Source organism: Bos indicus, chromosome 1, assembly GCF_029378745.1.
Source record: "Bos indicus isolate NIAB-ARS_2022 breed Sahiwal x Tharparkar chromosome 1, NIAB-ARS_B.indTharparkar_mat_pri_1.0, whole genome shotgun sequence".
Lineage (NCBI taxonomy): Eukaryota > Metazoa > Chordata > Mammalia > Artiodactyla > Bovidae > Bos > Bos indicus.
Genome location: NC_091760.1, coordinates 2,481,000 through 2,500,044, shown reverse-complemented (window position 1 = coordinate 2,500,044; position 19,045 = coordinate 2,481,000). Strand labels below are relative to the sequence as shown.

General features: G+C 40.9%; 1 protein-coding gene across 10 annotated transcripts in view; it reads left to right on the top strand.

Moving 5' to 3' along the window:
• Positions 1 to 19,045, top strand: part of ITSN1 (intersectin 1) — a 253,883-nt gene that overhangs the window by 98,855 nt on the left and 135,983 nt on the right. For all 10 annotated transcript variants that reach the window (XM_019960645.2, XM_019959939.2, XM_070783667.1 and 7 more), the window contains 7 exons: positions 353 to 532; positions 2,239 to 2,335; positions 5,659 to 5,759; positions 8,912 to 8,975; positions 11,827 to 11,964; positions 13,525 to 13,640; positions 17,847 to 18,109. In XM_019960645.2, the coding sequence (XP_019816204.2) occupies positions 353 to 532; positions 2,239 to 2,335; positions 5,659 to 5,759; positions 8,912 to 8,975; positions 11,827 to 11,964; positions 13,525 to 13,640; positions 17,847 to 18,109 (959 nt within the window). The remainder of the gene's footprint in view (positions 1 to 352; positions 533 to 2,238; positions 2,336 to 5,658; positions 5,760 to 8,911; positions 8,976 to 11,826; positions 11,965 to 13,524; positions 13,641 to 17,846; positions 18,110 to 19,045) is intronic.

Here is a 19,045-nt window from a genome sequence, read left to right as displayed (position 1 = left end):
CTAGTTTTCAAAATAAATAGATTTCCTCTGGTGACCAATTAGGATTTTTTACAAAAAGTACCTCATTGTGAATTTATGAATTGATTTCCCTTTGCTGGCTTTCAGTCCACTGTGGTTATTATTGGTGAACATTGGCCAGTAGATTTCTCTTTAAGCCGGGGTCTTGAGCCCTTTCCATCTGATCATTGACAATGTTTAATACTTTTCAAAAGGATTAATCTGAATTCAGATTTTAAATGGGAGTATATTACGACTGGAAGAGGGTTTTCCTCTCCATGCATTCCTGGGTTAATTATTGTTGAATGCTGAAATGTGGTTCCATGTGAATTTTATTGGGATTTTCCCTTCATAGGTATGGGAGGTATTGCCAGCATGCCGCCGCTGACCGCTGTTGCTCCTGTACCAATGGGCTCCATTCCCGTTGTTGGGATGTCTCCCCCACTAGTGTCATCTGTTCCTGCAGCAGGGGTGCCCCCCCTGGCCAATGGGGCGCCCCCGGTCATACAGCCTCTGCCTGCATTTGCTCATCCTGGTATGTGACCTGCTAAAGCCACAGGCTGAAGTTCTATATGTATTTTACTCGTCATTCTCATTAAGTCTTCTGTTTTCACACTTGGATTATATTTACATAGTATTTTATTCCAGAAGAAATAACCTTTTTTTTTTCATTTAATGTCTCATTTTGGGGAACAGCTAGTGTAGAGAGAGGGCATGAAATTACGTACCCTTGGCTGCCATTGTGCACAAAAGTGAAGTCAACAGCTAAAACCAAGAGCATAATTCCCTTTCAAGGGCTTGATGAGAGCAGCTCAAGTTTGAACAGCATTTGAACACTTTTTAGTTCCATGTATCACTTACTACCTTTCTTCAGCTGCCATGAACTGCTAATAAACAAGCCAATCCCTTAGGAGTAGAATTATGTGGGAGATAAAAAAAGAACATTGGCTTTTTTTTTTTGAAGAGGTATAATGAATCAGGCATAGAGGGGAAGGAAATCTAATGAATGACTATATTAAGCTTATAGTATTCCATGCTTGCTTAACTGAACAAAGGATTACAAAGTGTCTGGCTTAGCTAATTTCATTTTGAGACTTTATTCAAAGTCTTTCTTCCCTTTAAAGAAAAGGTGGCTTAGTGGTAAAGAGTCCACCTGCCTAAAGGAGACTCAAGTGTGATCCCTGGGTCAGGAAGATTCCCTAGAAGAGGAAATGGCAACCCACTCCAGTGTTCTTGCCTGGAAAATCCCACAGACAGAGGAGCCTGGTGGTCTACACATCATGGACTCGCAAGAGTTGGACACAACTTAGCAACTAAACAGTGACAACAGAGAAAAGCATAAAGTGTAGATGTAGATAGCCTTAGTCTAACAAATCTGAGTGGGTTCATATCAATATGGAAATTTTTTTCTTGTTTGATCTTTTAAGTACTTAGATAAGTCTGAGTACATTCAGTCATGATGGAGTGTGGGTTTGAGCCTAATCTGTGAGTCTGCCTACGCCCCTGGATTTATTACATCTGTCAGGATGTGTCTCTGTGACCTTTTGTTTTTAAGATGTTCTTGTCGCAGGTAGCTTGTCTCTCATAGGTGACCATGACTGTAGGTGACATGGCAGCTGAAAAAGTGCTTGCGATTATTTTTCCCGTGTTAACAGTGAATCCACGCCCCGTGTCTTGTTTTCTTTTGTGACAAATGGTGATTGTTGCAAGGCTGTAGGCCAGGTTGGGAGAAATGCTGGTTAAGGCTCAGAGTTTTTCTCCTGACACATAGCCTGAATGAGACTCAGACGCAGAAGCTGGCCTTCCGTGGCATCACGTGTCCTCTGGCCGAGACAGGTCTGTGACTTCTGGGCTCTGACTCTGGAACTGATGCTTCAGCTGCTTCAGTGCAGTTACAAATATGCCAGCTATCTATTTAAGCTATTGCTTCTTCAGCTGTAGGAACAGATACTATAAAATGTGATACTAAATGTTTAATGAAGAGCCCAACTTTGTGGATGTAAACATTACTACCTAGTAAGGTGGTTTTACGAAGGAACAAGAAAACATTTTTGGCTAGAGGGCAGGAAGCAAGGAGGGAATGACTGTTTTTGAGTCTAGAATGGTCAGAAGGGAGAAATAATTTCTGCCTTAGAAATTATTTGATGACTCAAAAAATTTTGATGACAATGCATTTTAATTTTTAAAAGGGAAACTTCTTATTTTTGTAGAATTAAAATTATCCAACATTTATTTTTACAGCTGCCACATTGCCAAAGAGTTCTTCCTTTAGTAGATCTGGCCCAGGGTCGCAGTTAAACACAAAATTACAGAAGGCACAATCATTTGATGTGGCCAGGTAAGTTTGCTTGTTTGCAAATGGATGTTTTGGTTGAAACTGTTGTCTGATTGACTCATAAATTTGAAAATGAATTAGCTACGTGTTCTTTACTTATCTTCTTTTATTTTGTAGCATGCTAATATTTGTCTTAATTCTGGATAATGTTCTAGATTTCATTATTTGTTTGTTGTAGCAATGACAGAATCAGAAACACTACTTTTCCTTAAAAAATTTAGTGGTTTTTTTTTTTTCCCATGAGGATGATAAATATGTAGTAGTCCATGGTTAACTATTTTGTGTCGGTCATTTGAAAGTTTCTGTGTCGGGGCTCCCTTGGTGGTCAGTGGTTAAGAATCCCCTGCCAGTGAAAGGGACAGCGGTTCAGTCCCACAGGCTTCGGGTCAGCTAAGCCCGTGTGCCACAGCCACTGAAGTGCCTCACGCTGTAAAATAAACAAGTTTATGTATAAAATATTTTATATGAAACTTAGAGTCAAAACTGGCTCTAATTTTATCTCAGATAATCTTATGAAGCCTGTGTGGACTGTTGGCAAAACTTAGATCAGTTTTTATGAAATGAGTTATTCAAGTTAGAGAAGAGCTCTTGTTAATTGGATATGTGGCTCGATTTTGGTAAAGCTTATGTGACCTGCTGCCTTGTATTTTGGCCAGTCTTGGTTTCCATTATCTTTTATGTTCTTATTTTACCCATATTTTCCCCTTGCATAATGCTGCTCTAAAATGAAAAATTAAGTCTCTTGATAAGCTGTCTCAAAACTTTTCAAATGAGAAGATGTAGATAAAAATGATTGCATCTTTTCTTGTTTCAGTCCTCTTTATGAATCTTTCCTAAGTGAATCAAGTCATGTTTCCTCTTTAAAGAGAAGAGCATGTTGAATATAACTCAAAAATTCATTACCTTTAAAAAATTAATATAAAGAAAATCCATAAGCTGCAAAGCACTGTGTCAAATGCTTTATGCACAGTAACCCTTTTAATGCTCACCATCTTCTCCAGAAGATGACTATGGTTTTCTCTGTGTTATGAATGAGGAGGCTCAGAGAGTAAGTGACTTGCTCAAGGTAACTCATAAGTGATAGGGCCAACAGCTGAACTGAGGTCTTTCTGACTTTAAGGCAAATGTTCTTAAAATTTGCCCTAGTAACTTTGGTTAATTGTCGAATATAGGTTGTAAGGTGTCAGATAAGGAGTCTGGGGAAGCTAACGCTCAGAAACCCCAAACTCCCAACAAGGGACCATTTTTAAAGGCCAGGTGAAGGAAGGGAGTCACAGTGTGTTTGATCAGTTTCTGCACACCTCTAATTGATGGTGAGGTACCAGGGCAATGCCACAGGGGTTGATGCCGAAGCTGAAGCTCAGATATTTTGGCCACCTGATGCAAAGAGCCACACATTGGAAAAGACCCTGATGTTGGGAAAGATTGAGGGCAAAAGGAGAAGGGAGTGGCAGAGGATGAGGTTGCTGGATAGCATCACTGACTCAACAGACATGAATCTGAGCAAACTTGGGGAGCTAGTGAAGGACAGGGGAGCTTGACGTGCTGCAGGCCATGGGGCTGCAGAGTCAGACACCACTTAGCAACTGAACAGCAGCAACAGCAAGAGGCGGGTGGTTGATGTTATCAGTCCTTAGCTTCCAGCTTCCCTTTGGTGGAGTTTTATCATCTGTAAAACAAGTCAGAAATGTGCCTCAGACCCTGTTATCTAGGTACTTCAGGGAGGAACTAAGGATTCTATGACTGCCATATGGCACATCTGCTGATTAAATTGTTACCAGTTCTCCTGGCCCAACTGTGACTTTTGTCACTACATGTTCACATCCTTTCAATCATTAATTCTTGAGCCAGATTTCTGTGACTCAAGTGGGGCCTGGGAGACCACAGCTTTTCTACAAACAAGAGACAGGCAGAGGGAAAAAAGAGAGAGGCAGAGAACATGAGGGGAGAGGTCTGTCCGAGGAAGACCCTACAGCATTCTGCTTGGTTATAAAAACACTGTTGTTGTTTTTTTAATAGTTTCCTTCAGTATCTTAAGTTTCTAGAAAGTTTGTGTGATGTGGCATCTAACTTTTTGGATCATGCCTTTTTAGGCCTGTTTACATTCTCAGGAATTTGGCAGAAAACTATGATTTGATATGTGTAGTCTTAGGCACTTTGCGTTTTATATCCTACATTCCTGGGGTGGAGGGGAGAGATAATTGGCTTCTTGACGAATTGGGAAGAGTTGGAATCTGCAAAATATTAGTTTAACATGAGAGATTTGTTGCAGAAATAGGCACAGCAGAATAGACCTCGGTAAATGATTTTACGGAGAAATACATAAAACTTGAAACAGTAAATTTTTATAAGTACTTTTCAAGTGTTTGGGAGCAGTTTCTGTGCTTTAAGCAGTGTACATAGTAAGAATAAGGACACAGATAAAGTACATAAATGAGGATTAAAAATTCACTTTAACATGTGAGAAATAGATATTTTTGTTGAAATGAAAGGACATTGCACATGGGGCGTTAGTTGTAATCTGTCCTGGAAGTGGAATGCCATTTTTTTTTACTGTCAGCTCAATCATCATGTTTAAATTACCCTATATAAACAGCGGGCTCTTAACAAACCGTGGGTACAACCAGTGTGATACTGTGTGGGAACTGATCTAAGGAACTGATCACCAGGGAGATCTACACCCGAGCTGGCTGCTGGTCAGGGGTTTCCTGAGGTCAGGGGTGCTACACATTGGCAGGAAAGACCAGCCCTGCGTCGCAGTCAGGAGCAGAACTCCTTCCCTTCCTTTCTACGCTGCCGAGAAGTGTTCTCTCCTCTCTCGGAAACTCCACATGTGGGCATGTAAATTCTCAGAATGAAATAACTTCCCTTCATTAGGAAATCCATCATGTATTTTGGTGTAAGACTGTTAAACATTTTTAAAAAATTAATACCTTTAAAGGCAGTTGCTTTTGTTTGCTGTCCACATGGCTTTTAAAACCAAAAGAAGACTGGATGTTACTGTGATCACCTCAGTTCCTAGGAGATTTTCCATCCTTTTGTAGAACCTTTAAATTAGTTTAATTGTATGTATAACTTGAACCAGCCACTTGGTCTGTCCTGTTTACTCAAAGTAATAGGAAGCTCAAAATAATGAGCTTATCTGTATGCAGAGAAAGGGTTGTAACCTTAAGAAATGAAAAAAATCATGATGGAAAATTCTGAAATAGTGATTAGAAAGGGAATAAAATGTTAAAGCTAGTTTTCTAGAAAGTTCTTACTTTTTAAAGAACTGGAATGTGCAGGTCCTTGCTGTTCACCCTCTTTTCCTGTCTTTCCTCCCACAGTGTCCCTCCTACAGCTGAGTGGGCTGTTCCTCAGTCATCCAGGCTGAAATACAGACAGCTCTTCAATAGTCATGACAAAACCATGAGTGGACACCTAACAGGTATTTACACATAAGAATTAATTTAGTGAAATATGGTCTCCGTTCTAAATGTAAATTGTTTCTAGATATTGGGCCAAAGATTTTCCAGACTTTGCTCTATTTACCTGTACTTCTTTCTAAACAGTGTTTTCATTGTTCCTTTTATCTCATCGACTGATTGATAAGTTCTCATCAACTGATAAGGCCACAGTTACTTCATTCTCCACTGCCTCAGGCTTTTGCTTCTTGGTAATAGAACCTAGACCAAGGATCCCCCAGCATCCCAAATGCCACGAGTGTGCAAATCAAAGCACTAGAAAGGAACACTGCTATGAAGGAAACCTGGTTCACCTTCTGAAGTCCAGCTTTGGAGGTCAACTTGAAACTGCCTACTCAAAGAATCAGTGATGACTGCAGGGGCGGGGTGAAAGGGGAATGATTGGGGAGTTTGGAACCTGGCCTTGCCACTTACCAGCTGGAGTTCAATTTACCTACTTGGATCTTATTTCTTCATGTATAAAAGGTCAGAGTTAAGTTACATGCTCTCTGTGAATTAAAAAAAAGGTTCTGTTGTCTACATCAGAAAGACTCAAATGATTTTATGATGCTGTCCAGAAATCTTTCTAATAAGGGGTTGTTGTTGTTTAGTTGCTCAGTCATGTCCAGCTCTTTGTGACCCATGGACTGTAGCACTCCAGGCTTCCCTGTCCATCACCAACTCCTGGAGCTTACTCAAACTCATGTCCATTGAGTCGGTGAAGATTCCCTGAGTTGATTTATCTGATACACCTCATTAGATGGGTATCCCCCTGTTCCTTCCCAACTTGATGTATATACTATTGCATGGTCTTAAAAGATACACTCATAAAAAAAAGAGTTCTTCTTTAATCAAAGTGATATAAGTAGCTGTACAATTCTAGGCTTCCCTTGTGTCTCAGATGTTAAAGAGTCTGCCTGCAATGCAGGAGATCTGGGTTTGATCCTTGGGTTGGGAAGATCCCCTGGAGGAGGGCATGGCAGTACACTCCAGTTTCCTTGCCTGGGGAGTCCCACGAACAGAGAAGCCTGGTGGCTACAGTCCGTGGGTTTGCATAGAGTTGGACAGGACTGAGTGACTAACATACGCACAACAGAATTCTGGAGCTGCTATTCTTGCTAGTCCTTTTCTCAAAGAGGTATTTTATTATCTCCTTGCATTCTGAAACAGTGACTGTGTTATTTGGTTATTCATATGCTAATCTCAGAAGCTAAAAAGTCTTAGTCATTGTTTGAACTAAACTTTTGACTTCATTGAATTATCTCTGTCCTTTACATTCCTGCTTCCTTGCCCAATCATGGGTACCCATTATAGGCTTTGTGAACTTGAGATTTCATTTATATCCTTAATATTTTCTTCTAAGCCAGTACTCTTTTCATGAATGCAGGCTTCCGCAGGAGGTTGCTCTGTTATGCTAAGATACTGTCTTCACTGTTGCTGATCTAGTTTAATGTTTCTTAACCTGACCTTAAGACTTAACAGAGTCCCATATTAGAATTGCAGAAGACAATAGGGATCACAGACTTTCTCTTTAAAGGGCAAAATACTAAATAGTTTAGGCTTTCAGTCATACACTGTTGTAACTATTCAGCTTTGCCATCGCAGTATGAAAGCAGCCACAATATGTTAAGTGAATGGGCATAGCTATGTTTCAGTGAAACTTTATTTACAAAAACAGCTGGAGGACTGGAGAACGCCTATGGACTGTGGTTTACCAATTCCCGTTCTAGATCATTTCCCTCATTTCAGAGACGAAAGAACTTCCTCTTAGAGAGGGAAAGTGATTTTATTAATGTCACATGTCATTAGAGAGTGGAAGAGTCAAGAGTGGAATCCATATCTCCTGATATCCAGGTCCAGGGCTAGTTTTTAAAGTTTATTGTTACATTTTTTATCAAGTAAGTGAAATATGAACTTTCTTTTATATAGTTCTGTAGTGGGCACAGTGTTGTTACAAGTATAAATGAAAGCTTTCACTAAACTTATGCTGATTCTACTTTTATATTGCCAGTATTCTAAATGCAGTGAAAGAAAGAGTTAGTCCCTTAGTCATATCTGACTCTTTGCAACCCCATGGACTGTAGCCTGCCAGGCTCCTCTGTCCATGGAATTCTGCAAGCAAGAATACTGGAGTGGGTAGCGTTCCCTTCTCCAGGGGATTTTCCCGACTCAGGAATCGAATCCCAGTCTCCTGCATTGCAGGCACCATTTCAGCCACCAGGGAAGCCCTCTAAATACAGTGTTAGAGACTAAATAAAATGATCGGTGAACTTTCCTCATTCCAGTATACCGAAGACCAAGCAAAATATTATACATGATAATCTCCCCAGCATAATTGCTACCACTTTGCATTCCTTGATCTATTACCTGTCATCCTGGGCCCACGCCTTGGAAATCATTGAAGGACATGAGACATTTGTCGCTCTCTTCTTAACACTAGTTTATTTAAACATTCAAAATCTTCCATTGTAGGCTTCCTGGTATCTAAAGCTAGTTTCATGCCAGAAATGAAGATATATACACAAGTATTTTAAGAAATGAGAGCTAATTTTGAGAGGAAAGTTGAAATTCCAGGAATTCTTCTTTATCACAAACCTAGGAAATGGCTGTGATATTGGCCATTTATGCAACCATGAGCAAATTTTTTTTTTAAGTCTGCATAATGAAATGGGTAGAAGAGTTTTCTCTAAGGTTACTTCCTCTTTTGAGATTCTCTGACTCTTGTCTAAATTTGATAGTCATCATGATGGAGGTGGCAGAGGGTGGCAGATGATATTGCATTTAGAGAGGACACGTTTCAGCTTTGTGAATAAAAACCTGATACAAATAGAGATGGTCACCTGGACCAAAGGGCAGGTTATATATTGAAACTCTTATTTTTTACATACTCATTCCTCATTAAACATCTATTTAACAAAAATTTATTGGCTGTGTGCCAGGCGCTATGCTTTGTGTTTTTTCCCTTTTTCACTGGGGCTTAATTTCCTTATTGAAAAGCCCATTGGGTAATAGCAAATATTGTTTAAAGCACTGTGATTGCATGAGATTGCATAGTACCTGTGTGCAGAACACTGATCTTCCTAGACAGTGAAGATTTGCTGATTCATCTTTATTTTTTTTCCTGGCTTTCATTTAGGTCCCCAAGCAAGAACTATTCTTATGCAATCAAGTTTACCACAGGCTCAGCTGGCTTCAATATGGTAAGGAATGAAAAGTCCCTTGGTTTATATAAAGTGGAAATTTTATTTCTTAAATAGATAGGGCCTAATGAGTCTTTAGATTGACACTGTTATTTATCAGGGGTGATATATGGAGTATGCTTAATTTTTCAGTGAGTTTTAACTCACAATGATTCAGTAGTTAAAATGATTTAAAGTTGTCCCTTTTACTACCCTCTTTTGATTTTTAAAAATACAGAAGCAGAGAGATTAATATAATGAATTCTCAAGAACTCATCAGTTCAGTTCAGTTCAGTGCAGTTGCTCAGTCGTGTCCTACTCTTTGCGACCCCATGAATCGCAGCACGTCAGGCTTCCCTGTCCATCACCAACTCCCGGAGTTCACTGAGACTCACGTCCATCGAGTCAGTGATGCCATCCAGCCATCTCATCCTCTGTCGTCCCCTTCTCCTCCTGCCCCCAATCCCTCCATAACACATCCTAAATAAATGTCCCCTCATGGCTAGTCCTGCCTCTCCCCTTCTTTCAATTATTTTAAGCCAAATCTCAGTCATTATATCATTTCCATCTGCAAATATTTCAGCCTGTATCTTGAGAAGACGTAGGAATTTTTTTTTCTACATGACCATAATACTAAAAGTCCACTTAAAACTGTTAATAGGAATTCTTATCATTAAGTTAATCAGATAGTGTTTAAATTCCTTAGATTGTCTCATAATTTTTTATAGCTGATTTGTTCAAATCAGGACTAAAATAAATCTATATTTTGTAACAGATGGTTGATACCTTTTAAGTCTCCTTTAACCTATAAATTTCCCCTGGTCTTATTCTCCCCTTTCCCTTACCCACCCGCACCAAAAAAACCCCCAGATCATTTGTCCTATGCTTTCTTCCAGCCCACCTTTAGCTGATTGCACCCTTGTGGTGTTAATTCATTCTTGTATTTCCTGTAGATTGGAAATTAGATCTAAGGTAGAGTTTCTCCACCTCAGTGCTGTTGACATTTTTGGCATGATAACTCTTTGCTGGTTAAGTAGTGTCTCTGGCCTCTGCCAACTCCAGTAGTATGATCCCCCCCGTCCCCCACATGTGACCATCAGAAATCCAGACACTGACAGATGTTCTTTGCTGTACCAAATCAATCAGTGTTTGAGAACTACTGATTCAGATCTGAGGAGAACCACTTGTCAGATTCAAATTTGATTTTTTTTTTTTTGCAAAGTGCATCAGAGATGATACTGAGTACTTTTATCAGGAGGCACACAAATGTCTCTCTATTTTGTAATTAATTTTTGTTTTTTTTCCGGCTGTGCCGCGTGGCTTACGAGAGCTTAGTTCTCTAACCAGGGATCAAACCTGTACCCTCTGCAATGGAAAAGCAGAGTCCTATCCACTGGACCACCAGGTGGTTCTCTGTAATGATTTTTAGTAGCTATTGATGAGCATTGCCTAAATCCTGTAGGATTCTTTACACTTAAATATTAACTAGAATGGTTTCTTCAGGAGTGTTTCTTTCTCAGTTATGCATTATTCATTGATTCTGCCAGGAAGATAAACCCGGTCTGCACTGCTTACCTGCTAGGATCCTAATTTTGCTGCAGGCACGTTGATTTGGTTGTTTCATAAGTGGTCAAGCTCTAGGTCAAGCCCAGCCTGGCCCTTTCTGTTTTGTATTAAAGAGCCTACCTTTTGCATTAGAGTAATAATAGACCAGTTAGCAAACATCTTATCTCTGTGACACATCCAGACCTCTTGAAGTCTGGATGTGTACCAGTATCCTAGGACCCTCTGAAATAAAAGCTAAAGACCTCACATTTATGGAGGTTGGTTGTTTTCATGACGCTAGCATATAATGAAATGTGTGTACCAGCATCTGGAGGCAAAGAAGGGGTGACTGTAAAGAGACAGGGAAATTTGGGCAGTGATGAAACTGTTCTGTTTCATTGTAGTAGCCATACAACTGATTGTGTTTGTCAAAACTCACAGAACCATACTGTATAAAAGGGGTGGATATTACGGAAATTGTACCTTAAAAAAAAAAAGTTTATGCCACCTGAGGAAATTTCAGACTTTGGAGGAGTTTCTTGATTTATGGCATCAGCAAAGCCCAGTTAGTTGCTCAGTGTAGCGTCTGTTCTGTTGACATCTTAGTGAACAGCTTTGTTGTCTTGCATTCTCTTTTTGGTGTCCAGTTGTTTTTTTAAAAAGTCATATTCTTGGACTTGCTGGGGAAGGTCTGTTTAATTAGCTAATCCTAAATTAAGATTATAAAGAACAGTGGTGATTAAATCGTGAGGTTAAGGAACAGAAAACATCTTGCCTCTGGTTGGAGGCCGTGAAGACCCACACTTGGAGTCCTGGATCAGGGGTTGGTCCAGTTAGCTAAATGTTGTCTGCAGCTGATTTTGTAGGTGAAGTTTTGTTGTAAAGACAGCTGTGCCCATTCATTTCTTTGTATACTGTCTGTGGCTAGTTTCCTGCTGGAGCAGCAGAATTCAGTGTGATAGTGATTGTGTGTTCTGCAAAGCTTAAACATTTAGTATCTGACCTGATAGTCTGTGGAGCGTGGTGTTTAAACACACATGGAATGTGAGTATGACATAGCTTAAATGGGTGCAAGGACTGAGAAGCATGTAATTATAATCGCAGTTAACATCTGTTGAATGCTGAGCACCATCCCAGCTAGATGGGTTGTCTCATTTTGTCTTTGTAACAGTGGTATGAAGTCGGTACGATTTTTATAAATGGAGGTACAGAAGGACTCAACTGGCATAGAGTCAGAATGAGAAAACAGATCATTGAAATCACTTGTGAATAGTAACGAGCATGCATTTTCATGAAACTAGATTACAATGAACTTTCTGTTGAATAGGAATCTTTCTGACATTGATCAAGATGGAAAACTCACAGCAGAAGAATTTATCCTGGCTATGCACCTCATTGATGTAGCTATGTCTGGTCAACCACTGCCACCGGTCCTGCCCCCAGAATACATTCCACCTTCCTTTAGGTAAGGAATATTTGGTTCTCATAAGAAATTGTGTGCTAAGTATGTTCATTTCAAACTTGGCTTTGTTGGCTGTATATCTTATGTTCATTTTTTCTTCTTGGCAAGTGAATGAAATCTCCACGTATTGAACTGAATCTTCTTAGGCAGCTTTTGTGTTAATCTTTGCCTGTTCCGTACTTTAAAGTACTTAAATAGACTGTTAGTAAAACAATCAGGTATAACATCACAAAGTTGGTGCTTTTGAGACTATCCATGTAATCAAAACTCACCAAATGTTAAAGTGAAACATCAGCCTGCACATAGAAAATAAATAACCGAGATTCTGCCTGTGAATTCTACACATTCCAGAGGTAACAAAATGCTGGCAATGTAGAAATTATAATCAGCAAAATAATGAAAGAAAATTATCCTGGTCTGAATTACAATCTCAGTGGAGAGGTCAAGAGGGTAGTTCAGAGTCCAATTGGGAGGACTGGTATCCCCCACCCACACACAGCCGTGTACGCATAGCCCTCTCAGACAACTGCCTCTCAAAGCTTTAACTCAAAAGACAAATTTGAGCTCTTACAAGTGCACAGAAGAACAAAAGAAGCCCAGATAAGAATTTCTGTCCCGATTCCTCCAATGTCGGGAAAGATTAGGGGCAAAGTCTCCATAAAAGTATGAGACATGGAACCATTGCGGTCAGCACATATGAAGTACGGGGAAGCTGAGAACACAGTGTAGGAAGAAACCAGTAGCTGGACAGTTTGTTCATAAAATCTCACAGCTGCAAGAATCATAAGAGACACTTAACACTGGTGGGTATGTTTGTATGTGTATGTGTGTGTGTGTGTTAGTTGCTCAGTTGTGTCTGTCTCCAGGCTTCTCTGTCCATGGAGGTTCTGCAGGCAAGAAGAATGAAGTAGATTGCCATGCCCTCCTCCAGGGGATCTTCCCAACCCAGGGATCAAACCCGGGTCTCCTGCATCGCAGGCAGACTCTTTGCCATCTGAGCTGCAAGGTGGAAGCTGACATAAAGAAAGCATAGAAAGAAGATAGGTAGACTGGTTTAAAAGAGAAAGATAATGGGGAAAGTGACACTAGCTGGTAAACGATGTGATTTGTTTTAAGGACTATTAAGTGTAGTCATTCCATGTGTTTATTAAGAGAGCAAATGTAGAGATTCTGGAAAGGGAAAGGAGATGCTCACAATTAGCGGAGTTGCTAGTCTTCCCTTGGAAGAATTTAATATTCCATAGGAAGGAAACTATGTCTCAGACACTGCTCCAACCACTTGATGATTGTTAACTGATTTAATCCTTTGAAATTGTCCTAATTTTGTGATGGTTCTAAATACTTAAATGAACTTGGGATTCATAGTCTGATGACATTCAGATATTCATTTTTTAAAAACTCTTTATATAAATGGAGAAGAGCACATCTTTATCTTTTCCTCACCAAAAATGTCATCTGCTCCATTTTCTATGGCATAATCTTTAAAAGGTGGTTTTTCATGGTTTGCTCAATTCTATCTTGGCAGCTAGACGTGAAACCATTTTCTTTTTTCCACAATTGCAGAAGAGTTCGATCTGGTAGTGGTATATCTGTCATAACCTCAACTTCGGTGGATCAGAGGTTGCCAGAGGAACCAGTTTTGGAAGATGAACAGCAACAACTAGAAAAGAAACTACCTGGTAAGACAGTCTTCATATTTGAATTTTACAGCCTGTTAGAGATTTTCTGTCTCTAGGGCAAAGATGGAGGTAAAATGTATTTAGCTAATGACATTATTGCTATGTTTCTTTACCTGACCTTAGTCAGAAAGGAGACACTTTGCATATGCTTTTTGGATTTTAATATATGTATAGAATGTACTGATGCACCTTTGTTCTAGCTCTGAAATTGAAATCTATTTAACACTTACCAGAAATTTTATAAATGTTATCTATTAAGCACTGAAAATTGATAAGTCTTTAAGGTAATGGCTTAATACCACCAGTATAGAAATAGAATATAAAGTTGCCGTCTGTTGTTTTCTCATGTTGTTATAGAATCGAAAGCTCCTTGATAGCAAGAAGCTATTTTAAATTTAATAGGAACCTAATTTAAATTACCCTCATTTACAATGAGAAATTCATCATACTATTAAAATATTCTCTGGTGGTTATGAATTATTAATATGAGATGGTAATTGATACTAAGACACCCTGATGAAATTTATTATGGAGTCAAGAGAAAATGGTAAATACCCTGTCAGTGTCATTTTGCTGCATTTCAGGTGCTCAGGGAATAATCGACCTGCTGAGGACACTACTAGCTCTCCCGCCCTCCTCTTCAACTAAATTACTTTTTGTTCACTGAAACTGCTTCCGGAAAATGTTCTTTGTGGAAGTGTGTTGAGTAGAGTGAAGAATCTGAACGTTAATAATACATGGTCCATGCCCTCTAGAAGGTTAGGATACAACTGAGGATTTAAGACATCCATATAAACACCATCAAAGCAATGCATAACTGTGATAAATTCATGAAGGCAGAATTATAGATACACAGCAGAGCTTACTTGTGGTTGGTTAGCACAGACTGGCAAATACACTGGCAGTTAAATCTCTATGGAAGAGGTCACAGTGGAGTTGAGATTTGAAGATCAACAGGGTCATTACAGGGCTGGGAAAGAGGAACATTTCAGGTTAATAATCATGGGAATAAAGTCTTCAAGCAAATAAGGACAGGAATCCTTAGAATTTGGAATTTTCTTTTTCTGTTGGTGGAAGATATTTAATTCTTTTTTGGCTGCACTGGGTCTTCATTGCCATGCAAGGGCCTTCTATAGTTGAGGTGAGCTGGATCAACTCTGAATTATGGTGTGTGGGCTTCTCATTGCAGTGGCTTCTCTCTGTTGCTGAGCAAAGGCTCTGGACAAGCTGGTTTCAGTAACTGGAGCTCTCAGGCTTAGTTGTCCCACGGTGTGTGGAGTCTTCCTGGACCAGGGATCGAACCCATGTCCCCTGCATTGGCAGGTGGATTCCTGTCTACTGTGCCACCAGGGAAGTCCAACATTTCAAGTTTTGAACAAGATGTGACATTATTAGAGGTTTTGGTTAATGCGTTCTTTCTTTCAACAGCTGTTTATTATGTGCCTCTGTGTATCAGAAATGGGGCCAGATTTTGGAATTAAAAAGGTATATAGGGACTTTCAGTTTTTGTTTTTTTTTTTTAATTGAGGTAAAATTTGCTTAACATAATATTGATCATTCAAAGTCAGCTAGTCTGGGTGCCTTAAACAGCAGCAATTTACTTCTTACAGTTCTGGAGGATAGAAAAGTGCATGATCAGGATGCCATCCAATTCTGTTCCTGGTGAGTGCGCTTTTCCTGACTTGCAGATGGCTGCATTCTCACCAGATCCTCACTTGGCCTTTTCTGGGTGTGTACTTTTGCCTGGAAAATCCCATGGATGGAGGAGCCTGGTGGGCTGCAGTCCATGGGGTCGCTAGAGTCGGACACGACTGAGCGACTTCACTTTCCCTTTTCACTTTCATGCATTGGAGAAGGAAATGGCAACCCACTCCAGTGTTCTTGCCTGGAGAATCCCAGGGACGGGGAACCCTGGTGGGCTGCCGTCTATGGGGTCACACAGAGTCGGACACGACTGAAGCGACTTAGCAGCAGCAGCAGCAGCACATGAAAAGAGAAAGATGACTCTCTCTTTTCTTATAAGGCCACTAATTCATAACGAAGGTCCCATAGTCATGACTTTATCTTAACCTGAATTATAAAGGTCCCCTCTCCAAATACCAGCCCACTGCTTCCACGTCTGAATTGATAGGGTGGAAAACACTCAGTCCAAAACAATGGCCATAGCTAGTTACTCAACATTCTCCCTTTTCCCCAGTCCCTAGTAATCATCAGCCTGCTATCTGTGTCTTTGGATTTACCCCCTCTGAATATTTCATAGAAATAGTATTATGCAGTTGGTGTTCTTTTGTCTGGCTTCTTTCACTTAGCGTAGTATTTTTGAGATTTTATCCACAATGTTGTTCAGTTGCTCAGTTGTGTCCTACTCTTTGCAACCCCATGGACTGCAGCATGCCAGGCTTCCCTGTCTTTCACCATCTCCCAGAGTTTGCTCAAACTCATGTCCATCGAGTCGGTGATACCATCCAACCATCTCATCCTTTGCTGTCCCTTTCTCCTCCCGCTTTCAATCTTTCCCAGCATCAGGGTCTTTTCTAATGAGTCAGCTCTTTGCATCAGGTTTCCAAAGTATTGGAGCTTCAGCTTCAGCATCAGTCCTTCCAATGAATATTCAGGACTGATTTACTTTAGGATTGACTGGTTTGATATCCTTGCAGTCCAAGGGACTCTCAAGAGTCTTCTCCAACACCACAGTTCAAAAGCATCAGTTTTTCGATTTTCAGCCTTTTTTGTGGTCCAAGACCCCCTGGAGAAGGGAATGGCTACCCACTCCAGTATCCTGGCCTCCAGAATTCTATGGACTGTATAGTCCATGGGGTTGCAAAGAGCCAGACATGACTGAGTGGTTTCCACTTTCACTTTTCTCACATCCATACATGACTACTGGAAAAAGATAGCTTTGACTATATGGACCTTTGTTGGTGAAGTGATGTCTCTGCTTTTTGATACGCTGTCTAGGTTTGCATGTATCATTTACTTCATTCCTTTCTCTGGCTGAGAGGACTTGCAGTTTTAAAGTGGGGGAGTGAAATGGGTGTTGCCTCTTCTGAAACCACAAAGGAGCAAAAAGAACAAGAAAACAAAACGTGCTTACCATCTCTGATCTCTCATCTAACTGCCGTGTTTAAGGAAAGTGTCTTCAGTGGAGGCCAGGCAGGAACGTGGGAAGAAGCCAAAAGGATGCTCACAGCTACATATCTCAAGACAAAGTGTGAAGTGACAGTTCTTGAAATAGATTGGGAACAATGGGAATGGCGTGCTGCACAGGCTGGGAGCGAGAGCTTCCAGTGTCTGGGGTTGGCTCCCAGGAGAAGCATGTGAGGCAAACACAAAGCTGAGTTGACACTGCTGAAAACACAGAAGGGACATAGAGCATGGAATTTTTTTTTTTTTTTTTAAGTAAAATAAAATGGGTGCAAACAGTGTTAGCAAGGATCAGAGAAAAAAAATTGTTGACCTGAGGATCGTCTAAAATTCATTACCTTGGTGTTCTTCAAAGAAGGAAACTGAATAATAGGTTGGAAAAACTAGTTTACTGAGTGTCCTCTGCATAGTGATTAGGGCACAACCTGCTCTTCAGTGTGAAACCCAGGAGGAGACGTATCATCTTAGCTCTATTTCCAGAAACCATTCTATTTGTTAAAATTGAAAACAGAATGGCACAGTTTTATGCAAAGGAAAAAGAGATAGAAAGGGAAGGACTTTCCTGGTGGTCCAGTGGTTAAGACTCTGGGCTCCCAATGCAGGGAGCTAGGGTTCAATTGCTGGTTGGGGAATTAAGATACCTCACGACTGCTGGCCAAAGAAAAAGAGGTAGAAAAGGAGAAGTTTGTGGTATAGCGGAGAGAGAGGGTCAGTTGCTGAACCAAGGTCGTAGAAAAAGGAAAGGATAAAGTAACAGGGAAGGTATGGAGAATGAGTGGTGATGGAGAAGTTCTGTCGAAAGATTATTCCAGAAACTGAGTTTTGGGCATTCTGAATGCTGTGATGCGGTTCATCTGCAGGAGAGGGTATGTAAACGAGACGCTGAGTGTAAGGGCCTGTACCTGGGTGCTTATTCGTGAGGGCAGAGGCGGGCGGGAAGCTTAGGGAGTTCGTATCTGCAGGTCCGTTACTCATTGACGATGTGCTGTGGAGTTTTTCCTTTGAAAGTGTCTGTTGAACATCATATGGCTTTTCATAATCGTCCTGTCTCTTGTCTGAAAGTAACCTTTGAAGATAAGAAGCGGGAGAACTTTGAACGGGGCAACCTGGAGCTGGAGAAGCGGAGACAAGCGCTCTTGGAGCAGCAGCGTAAAGAGCAGGAGCGCCTGGCCCAGCTGGAGCGGGCAGAGCAGGAGAGGAAGGAGCGGGAGCGCCAGGAGCAGGAGCGCAAAAGACAACTGGAGCTGGAAAAGCAGCTAGAGAAGCAGCGGGAGCTGGAGCGGCAGAGGGAGGAGGAGCGAAGGAAGGAAATCGAGAGGCGGGAGGTGAGCAGCTGGAAACAGTCATGTCATTAACACGGGCGCTCTTCTAGAATCGTTAAAGTGTCAGTAGTGTATCAGGCCTTCCCTGATGGCTCAGCAGGTACAGAATCCACCTGCAGTGCAGGAGATGGCAGGAGACACAGGTCCGATCCCTGGTCTGGGGAACTGAGATTCGCACATGCCATGTGCTTAGTCGCTCAGTCGTGTCCAACTCTCTGCAACCCCGTGCACTGTAGCCCCGCCAGGCTCCTCTGTCTATGGGATTCTCCAGGCAAGAATACTGGAGTGGGTTGCCATGCCCTCCTCCAGGGGATCTTCCTAACCCAAAGATCCGAACCTAGGTCTCCCACATTGCAAGCAGATTCTTTATACCATCTAAGTTTGAAGAAACAAAATTTTAAGAAGGCATAAAAATATGGCCATCCCTGATGGCTCAGTCGTAAAGAATCTGCCTGCCAGTGCAGGAGATGTGGGTTTGATCCCTGGAATGGGAAAATCCCCTGGAGAAGGAAATGGCACCCAGTCCAGTATTCTTGTCTGGAAAATCCCATGGACTGAGGAGCCTGGCAGGCTGTACTCCTTGGTGTCACAAAGAGTCAGAGACAAGTGAGTGACTGAGCACACACAACAATAATACATTAACCCAGTCTTGTTTTTTTCTTTTTACAATTCAGTAGTTTTAGTTATTCACAAAGTTGTGTGACCATCACCACTGATTTATCACCCTGAAAAGAAATTGTTAACCATTAAGGAGTTACTATTCCCCTTTCCCATTGCGCCTTGCCCTGAACAACCACAGATTTACTTTCTGTCTCTACACCTTTGCCTATTCTGGACATTTTGGATAAACGGAATGATAGAATATGTGGCTTTTTGTGTCTGGCTTTCACTTTCAAGGTTCATCCAGTGTGTAGATTGAATAAATACCTATTCCTTTTT